General features: G+C 42.0%; 1 protein-coding gene across 1 annotated transcript; it reads right to left on the reverse strand.

Annotated features, from left to right (window-relative positions):
* Nucleotides 1-761: 761 nt before the first annotated feature.
* Nucleotides 762-3,915, reverse strand: LOC132403497 (uncharacterized). Its single transcript, XM_059986900.1, has 2 exons — nucleotides 3,676-3,915; nucleotides 762-3,397 (listed from the first exon to the last, which is right to left on the reverse strand). The coding sequence occupies exon 2, from the start codon at nucleotides 3,228-3,230 to the stop codon at nucleotides 1,497-1,499; it is 1,734 nt and encodes a 577-aa protein (XP_059842883.1). The 5' UTR covers nucleotides 3,231-3,397; nucleotides 3,676-3,915; the 3' UTR covers nucleotides 762-1,496.
* Between the last annotated feature and the right edge of the window lie 5,757 nt (nucleotides 3,916-9,672).

Genomic DNA, 9,672 nt, shown 5'->3' on the forward strand with positions numbered 1-9,672 from the left:
TTAAGGACCCTCACCATCCAGAGCATACCCTTTTCTCATTACTACCATCAGGCAGGAGGTACAGGAGCCTGAAGACACACACTCAATGTCTGAATGGACAATGAACTCCACCTTACTTTTTGCTCTTTTTACACTACTAGATTTTTTCAAAATCATTTCTTATTGTAATTTATTATAATTTTTGTACGTACTGCTATCACAAAACAACAAATTTCCTCCTGTACCTACTGAAGTAAGTAGATGCTCATGACCTTCTGCTGTAATCTAAACACTTCAAGGTTCATCACATGGTGCGTCTAGGGATGTTCTTCTGTATGTGACTGTTGTAACAAGTGGTTACTTGAGTTACCGTCATTTCCTGTCTGCATGAACCAGTTAGGCCATTCCCCTCTGACCCCTCTCATTAACAAGGCATTTCCAGCCACAGAACTATCACTAATAGGATTTTTAAAAAAAAATTTACACCATTCTCTGCAAAAGCTGTAAAGGATTTTGCTATATTAAAAAAAAATCCCAGGAGATTAGCTGCTTCTCAGATACTCAAACTACCCTGTCTAACACCAACAATCATTCCAAGGTCAAAGTCACTTAGATCACTTTTCATCTCCATTCTGATGTTTTGTCTGAACACCCACTGAATCACTTGACCACGTCTGCATGCTTTTCAGCATTGAGTTGCTGCCACATGATTGGCTGATTACCGAGCATTTCTCAAGCACTGTTTGCATTAACGAGAAGGTGTACAGGTGCACCTACTGAAGTGATTGTCACGTTCTCCTTCGGGTGTAACGAAACGCCGAATTTAACGTCCGGATAAACCACAGTTAATAAGAACCAGATCGCAGTAAGATTAACCATTTACTGTTCACTCTTCACATTAACATATGGTGAAAACTGTTGATAAAACAATACAAGATTGATACAGTATTTGTTCCTTCCTTAATATCACATTTCAAGTGTAAATACTTGCAAAGGTGACTATAACTACATTACACTAAGGTGCAGTATACAGGGAGAGTTTACCTGCTCCATTGACTACTTTAAATACACTTCCATGCAAACTATCCGCGACTCTTTAACTAACGAAAGCATAAACATTATCTACCGTCGTTACCTCTAACAGGATCAGCATTAACATCTTAGTTCAATATATCGATTATCTATTAACTTACAGCGTTGCTCTCACTGTGATTTCTCATGCCTGCAAAACTGCTTGTGCTCAGGTGAGCCTCGTGGAAAGCCCCCACCCTCGCGCTAATTTCAAACCGGTGTTTTCCCACAAGACGCGGCGAAACCGGATGTGACGTCATCGCATGCCGATATATTTTACATGCAATGAATATACTTTAAACACTTCTAATTCTAACTAGAAAATACTATTGAATGAATCACTAAGCGAAAATATTATAAACTAAATAACTGTCGTAAAGACAGCACACTCCCCGCTTGACCTTCGTAAGGTCACAATGAGCAGAGTACAAAACTTAGTCTCTTAATCAGTCATTGGGTAGAAGTAGAATAACTTCTGTAACTGGCCCTTGGTAAATTTTCACATCGCCTTGGTCGGTAGTCTTCAATTCGATCTTCCTGACATGTCCATCCCCGATAGGGAATGTAGCAGTGATTCTGGCCGTTGGCCAGCTGTTGCGAGCGACTTGCTTGTCCCTGAGCAGGACTAAGTCTCCAACTTGAAGATTCCTGCGGGGTTCTGTCCACTTTTGTCTCTGTTGCAACAAAGGTAGATATTTTTGTCTCCAGCGAGGCCAGAACTGATTTGCCAGAGCCTGGACTTGTCTCCATTGTTTTGTGTACAAATCCTTGTCTGAGAAGTCTCCTGGTGGAGGAGGTGCTCCTGCCTTCTGCGTAAGGAGCGTTGATGGCGAAAGTATAAAGGGGTTTTCTGGGTCAGAAGACACAGGTAGGAATGATTGTGCGTTTATAATGGCTGTGACCTCTGCCATTAGGGTGCACAGTACCTCGTGGGCCAATCGGGTGCGTTGCTGTATCTCAGGTTTCCTTTTCCAGGTTTTCCGTAAGGACGTGAACCGTTTGACTGCCTGCTCTTTGTTATCTGGTGAGCGCTGGCGTGGTTCTCTGATTGGCAATGGGGCAACCCCATTATTTGCTTCATCTCTGAAGACCTTGGTGTCTTTGGGTTTTAAAGAAATGGTATCTTGAGCTGATTGTGCAAGTTTGTTTCCGTGCTTGGTTTGAACGAAAACTGACTGACCTAGCGTCTCGTCGGTTACTTTACGCTTGGTAATGTCTTGTTGTGCTTCTTTAGGGTACACCTCAGTGAGGCAGATCTCGGAACAAGAACGGCTTGACTGAGTTTGACCGCAAACTTCTGTACAGTTCGAGCTGACAATTGTTGTCCTGGAGTGAACCTCTCCCTCCCCGCCGTCCTGTTGTGGGGGTGAAGGAGCGTTGTCGGTTCTTTCATTCTTGACTTCATCACGGAGCCGTGAGGGTAAATTTCCTTCCTCGTATGGATGTGATGCAATCGTGACTCTCTGAGGTTCCTCGTAGCTGGGGAAGTTATCGAATACGTATGGAGAGGGGAGACGAGCCTGCCTGTCTATTTGAGATTGTACATAGTCGCTTGTGCGTTCCAGTCTGGTCCTTTCTAAAGTAGATCTTGCTGCGGTCAGATCACGCGACCCTTCAGCTTCTTCTATGTACTTTGCTTCCGCCATGGCAGCAGCTTCTTCTCTTTCTAGCTGCAGCACTTGCAACTCTGTCGATATTTTTGCCATTTCCAACTGGATTTCGGCTTCTCGGGCGGCCCTTTCTTTCTGGATTTCGGCTTCTCTGGCAGCCCTTTCTTTCTGGATTTCGGCTTCTCTGGCAGCCTCTTCTCTTTGGATTTCGGCTTCTCTGGCAGCCTCTTCTCTTTGTCTGGCGGCCCTTTCTTTCTGGATTTCGGCTTCTCTGGCAGCCTCTTCTTTCTGGATTTCGGCTTCTCTGGTGGCCAGTTTCATTTTCAAAACTGCTTCTTGTCTGGCGTAATGCAGTCGCACCTTGGCGGCTTCTGCCTTGGCTCTTGCCTGTGCGGACTTACTTGATGTCGTTCTACTGCCCTTGTCGCTGGGCGCCATCGACTTGATCCCGGATCGAGCTGACATTGCAGCACGTGGAACACCTGATAACGCCCGGGTGGGCTTACTTGATGTCGGTTTACTGCCCTTGTCGCTGGGCGGCGTCGACTTGATGCTGGATTGAGCTGACATTGCAGCACTTGAAACACCTGATAATGCCGCTTTTTCACTGTCACGTTCTCCTTCGGGTGTAACGAAACGCCGAATTTAACGTCCGGATAAACCACAGTTAATAAGAACCAGATCGCAGTAAGATTAACCATTTACTGTTCACTCTTCACATTAACATATGGTGAAAACTGTTGATAAAACAATACAAGATTGATACAGTATTTGTTCCTTCCTTAATATCACATTTCAAGTGTAAATACTTGCAAAGGTGACTATAACTACATTACACTAAGGTGCAGTATACAGGGAGAGTTTACCTGCCCCATTGACTACTTTAAATACACTTCCATGCAAACTATCCGCGACTCTTTAACTAACGAAAGCATAAACATTATCTACCGTCGTTACCTCTAACAGGATCAGCATTAACATCTTAGTTCAATATATCGATTATCTATTAACTTACAGCGTTGCTCTCACTGTGATTTCTCATGCCTGCAAAACTGCTTGTGCTCAGGTGAGCCTCGTGGAAAGCCCCCACCCTCGCGCTAATTTCAAACCGGTGTTTTCCCACAAGACGCGGCGAAACCGGATGTGACGTCATCGCATGCCGATATATTTTACATGCAATGAATATACTTTAAACACTTCTAATTCTAACTAGAAAATACTATTGAATGAATCACTAAGCGAAAATATTATAAACTAAATAACTGTCGTAAAGACAGCACAGTGATAATAAACCTGGTTCAGATTCTGATTCTGATTCAGTGAACAGAGAGCCAGGTCTGAGATATACCGTATCTGAACATCTCCAGTTCCATTATCTTTGAAGGTGTCAGTTAGTTCCTACCTAATGAAGGGGATAGGAACTTTATATGCATTGAAACCATAACCCTTTATTTAATCCAATGGCTGCTTTTCACTCCCAGCCAGGAAGCACCTTCCAGAATATCAGTTGCCTCTTTGCCATCATCAGCAGCTGACTGAGTACGTGTATTGAACGCTAACCAAATCTAAGAAAGACACAGAAAATACTGTATGACATTGAGGCCAATTATGTGGAATATGCTCTGAGTAAGAATGGTGGAGGCAATTAAAGAGGAATTATTTAAGATATGTGTGGAACGTGTTTTTAGGGAGGTAGTGGAAGTGGATACAACAGTGGTATTTATGAGACATTTAGACAGACACACAAGGAGGCAGGGTATGGGGGTTAGGGATCATGGCAGCAAATAGTTTTACTTTAATTTGGCATAATGATTGACACATTACTGTGATGAACTGTTCTGTGTTCAAAGATATATAAATTCTGAAGCTGAAAATCAGTATTCAGCGGCTGCTTAGAAAATATGTAATAATCTTGTAAAATCGAGAGAGATGGATTGCAAATATAATATGGAATGTTTCTTCCAAAAATTAAATACAAGCACCAAAAGGACATTACAGCTGCATCAATACAGAAAGGTGCTAGGAAAAGGAGAGCAACGTCATGAAGGATCCCAACCACTCTGTTCATGGACTGTCTGTCCCACTCCCATCAGGAAGCATTCCTGACCAGGGCCACCAGACTCAGAAACAGTTACTTCCCCAATCAGTCACGCTGATCAAAATTTCTACTCACTAAACCATCCCACCACAAAGTTCCCACCATCGCTACTTTATCATTTCCTATCAGAGTCACCTTATGTACAAATATTCTTAAGTCTAGCATCACTTCATGGTCGCAAATCAATATATCAATGCACTTAAGCAGTCATATGTATTTATTTTTATTGTGTTATATTGTGCTGCATCAGATCCAGGGTAACAATTATTTCATTCTCATTTATACCTGTGTACTGGAAATGTCATTAAAAAATCTTGAATCTTGAATCTTCAAACTGCTTTTACTCCTGTGTGATTTGGATGCCAATTACATTAGCTTTTTCTCAGTGGTATGCAGTCTCCACCTGCTGGTAAAGTGTTTTAACTGACATAAAGGTGACATTAACTCCAGAGCACCTTTACTGGAACTTCCAGAGTAAATTTCAAGATAATCAAAAGTCCATGTATGCACAGGTGCAATGGAAAACTTACCTGCTGCAGCATCAGGGGCACATAGTATCAAATCCACATCATTCACAAACCAAAAAAACATAAATTATACAAAATTATACATGAAAGGGAACAATAAGAACAAAAAAAATCCGTTGCAGAGCAAATTGGTCAAAATGGTCACAGTATTGAATACTAACATAGTGATTATGGTTGTGCAGGTTGGTTTAAGAACAGAATTGTTGAAGGGAAGTAGCTGTTCTTCATTCGAAGACTTCAGCTCGTGTTTTTGATATTTATTGTATATTATCTTTCTTTTTGTATTTGGACAGTTGCTATTTTCTGCACGTTGGTTGAACACCCAAGTTGGTGTGGAATTTCACTGATTCTGTTATGGTTATTATTCTATTATGGATTTATTGAGTATGCCTGCAAGAGAATGAATCTCAGGGTTGCACATAATGATATATATATGTACCTTGATAATAAATTAACTTTGAGCCTGGTGGTGTGGGACTTTGCCTCTGTACATCTTGCCCAATAAAGCTCAGGGAAAATGAGTATGGCCTGAGTGATGGGAACTTTCGTGATGCAAACATTGACAAAGTGAATTGTGGGCATTTTGAAAATAATCACTTGTGCAGTTGTCAGTATGTTTGTGTGTGAATATCCCTGAGACTGTGCTTTTTCGTGCATAATTTTACTGAGTTTATGTTTTTTTGTTTGTGAATGATGTGTATTTGATACTATGTGCCTGTGATGCTGCAGTAAGTTTCTCATTGCACCTGTGCATATGTGGACTTTTGACTATCTTGTAGTTACTCCTAAAATTCCAGTAAAGTGCTCGGGAACTAAGATGACTGCACTGCTCCAAAGAGTGCTCTATGAGGTCTTTCTTACTCTCAGCCATTAGGCTCTATAATGAGTCAACCTATAGCTGAGTAAGTGATGACCCCCCTCCTGTTAGACGATTTGAAGTAATTTATTTTTTATTCTTTTCTACTTCTCTTCTAATACTTGTATATCCATGCACTTTAATGCTATTGTGACACTGTAATTTCCTTTGGGATCAATAAAGTACCTATCTATCTGAGCATAGAATGAGTAATTTGCATTGCAGGAGAATATAAAAACTATATTTGTTTCATATGGAATTATAAAATGTGTACTGATGTACAGTTTTGAATACTCACAGAAAAAGAAAATCAACAGTCCATCGGTGGATAAATCACAGAGAGATGGAAGAAAAGGCTTGGAGCTAATGCTAGGAATATTAGCAACAAGAAACAGGCCCTTTGGCCCAAATGGCCCATGCTGACCAAGATTCTCATCCAAGCTAGTCCCATCAACAATATTCACCACCACTAATTCTGTTTTATTCTTTGCAGATGCTACCTGGCCTTCCTATTACTAATTCAGATGTCCAGGATTCGGAGTAGTTAGTTTGAAATAGGTAGAAGTGCTGATTGTCTGATCTGCCTGAACTTTCTCCTGTATGTGTAAATGTATTTGGCCAATAAATTTGCTCCTTGAAAAGGTTAACTGTAGGGATGTTCCCTGCTGGTCACACCCTGCTCAATTCCATATGCAAATCCTCGGCAAATGAAGCAGCCTCTGCCCACATGGAGCAAACCTTGGACAATGCTCAGGTATGGGCTAATATGTGACAGGGAAGATTCCTCAGCAGTGTCAGAAACTGACCATCTCCAGCAAGAGAAAGTCTAAGCATCCACTCCAACTATTCAATGACACTCTCATCATTGATATTAATATCCAGCGCTTCCCGTCGTAACTCAAATGGGCTAATCATATGTATGGTGTGTCTACAAGAACAAGCCAGAGACTGTGAATCTTTGGAAGAGTGACTCACCTCCCAACACCACATAAGGTCTTTACACCATCTAAAATACAGAAATCAGGAGTACCATGGAAATCTTCCACTTCGCTGGAAGAGGATAACTCCTGCAACTCTCAAAAGGTTTGACACCATCCAGGATGAAGCAGCCTGCTCGATGGCCTCTCAACTGCCTTCCTAAACATGCAGTCCCTCCATCACCAGCGCTTGGTCACACAGTCTTCAAAAGACACTACAGTACTTGTCCAGAAGACTCCACATCAGCTTGAAGGACAAAAGCACACCCTGGGTCTTCCCCAAGTTACCAACCATGCCAATTTCAATAGATATTGCCATTCCTTCTTCTCCGCTGGGTCTAAACCCTGGAACTCTGTCCATCAGCACTTTGTGAGCATCGTTACCTAGTGGACTGAAATGATTTGAAGAGTCAGCTCACCACCACATTCTCAAGAACAACAATGGATGGGCAATAAATGCTGGCCTTACCATTGATGCACCATTTCAGAAAAAAATACAGCACAGAAACAGACCCTTTGGCCCATTTAGTCCATGCCGAACTAGTCCTATCGACTCGTACGAATGCCATAATCCCCCATGCCTCTCCCATCCATGTACTTATCCAAACTTCCCTTAAATGTTGAAATGGAAGCTGCATCCACCACTTCTGCTAGTAGTTCGATCCAGACTCAAACCATCCTCTGAGTGAAGAAGTTCCGCTCAGGTTAAGGTTCACGTTAATTATTTCACCTGTCACCCTTTACTCATGACCTTTGGTTCTAGTCTCATCCAACCACAGGGGGAAGAGCCTGTTTGCATTTACCCTGTCTATACCCCTCATAATTTTTGTATACCTCTATTAAATTTAGCCTCATTCTCCTACACTGCAGGGAATAAAGTCTTAAGATATTTAGCAAAGCAATTCCATTTTGCTTGATTTCTTAAGAAAGCAGTATGACAATGAAAAGGGCAGAAGAGGATTGTGGAGAGAACACCATGAGGAATGTGTCAGCATTGTAGTGCCAATGAAGGATTGCCACCTTGTCGTGGTGAAGAGTTCCTGAGGTCCTGTGAGTGATACTCCCCGGAGCTTAGCTCCTGGTAGGGTCACCCATAGCAGTAAGGTCAAGAGGGAGGCTCCAGGCAAAGAGCAATCCAACTAAGGCCTCAACAGTAAAGCTGTCAGAGGATGATGACACATCACAACAGCAGTGAAGGTGGAGGAAGGCTACAGCAGAGAAGAGTCTCCAGTCTTGGACCCTGATCCTTATCTGTCATGTACCGTGTGAAGGCTGTTGATGCATCAGCCTTCCCTCATTAAACAAAGTAATGCACAGGCGTTCTCCATTAAGGGAATAACCCCTTGGGAGAACATCATACTCAGCTTGAGTGAGTGATCGCCAATGAAGGGATTTAGAGCAGGTAGACGAGAACTTTCTCATTATGGTCCAGGATCTTCATGGTATCTTTAACATTGTGTTGGTGCTTTACATCTTCATGCTCTTCACTTGGAATATATCATATCATTCTCTAAGAGAACCATTGTAACCGAGCAGTGGTGTGGTGAAATGAGTATTACAAACTGGGATGGCAAGCCTAGATAGTGTGGACATGTAGATTATGTTTCCAATAGGGGGAGGGTCTAGGACCAGAGGGCACAACATCAGAATAGAATAATGTCCCTTTAGAACAGAGATGAAGATGAATCTCTTTAGCTAGAAGGGGTTGAATCGATGGAATTCATTGCTCCAGATGACCATGGAGGCCAGGTCATTAGGTATACTTAAAGTCGAGATTGATAGGTTTTTGATTAGTAAGGGCATCAAAGGTTGCAGGGAGAAGGCAGGGGAATAGATTTGAGAGGGACAAATCAATCATGATCAAATAGCAGAGCAGACTCAACGGGCCAAATGGCCGAATACTGTTCCTATGTCTTATGGTCTTATGACTTAAAACAGAAATGGTAATGCGAAGGGAAAGGTGGAGGGAGTACTTTAATGCAACGACAAAGTGAAGGTGAGCCAAGGTCTGCAGATACTACTGTGACGGCTGGAGGGTCTTTCTGACAGTTACGTACGGCAACAGTGTTCAAATGACGAGGTTGCGATTCAAGGACCAGTGTCACCACATTGGTTCCTGAAGAAGCAAATGATAATTTACAATGTTTGCACTTCTTTTTACAACTCTTAATCTCTCCTCCTAAGTCCCTTAATATATTTGCACTGTGCAAAATATAGCCTCATGTCCATTCCACATTTTAACTGATCCACTATCAGGGATCTCCATTGGCCTGTCACTCAGATACATTCTCATTGATGACCTCTACCTCCTGTTCTTTGCCAACATACTCAGAACCGACCCTTCCAATCAAGCTGTTGCTTAATTGCTGAGCTAGCGTCTGTGCCTGAGAGCATATTTTGTAAAAAAAAAACATAAAATGATGTGAACTCTCAGTAGATAAGGCAGCATCTTAGGAGAGAGAAGCAGAGTTTCAGGTTAAAAACTATTGCATATTTGTTTGAAGTTTCTGTCATCTGCAGTAGTTTTATTACTTCTTTTGAATCATATGTCTTA

The sequence above is a fragment of the Hypanus sabinus genome, chromosome 13, assembly GCF_030144855.1.
Source record: "Hypanus sabinus isolate sHypSab1 chromosome 13, sHypSab1.hap1, whole genome shotgun sequence".
NCBI lineage: Eukaryota > Metazoa > Chordata > Chondrichthyes > Myliobatiformes > Dasyatidae > Hypanus > Hypanus sabinus.

Excerpts from the sequence above, each read along its gene's own strand:
- LOC132403497 (XM_059986900.1), bottom strand. The coding sequence starts at position 3,230 with ATGTCAGCTCAATCCAGCATCAAGTCGACGCCGCCCAGCGACAAGGGC.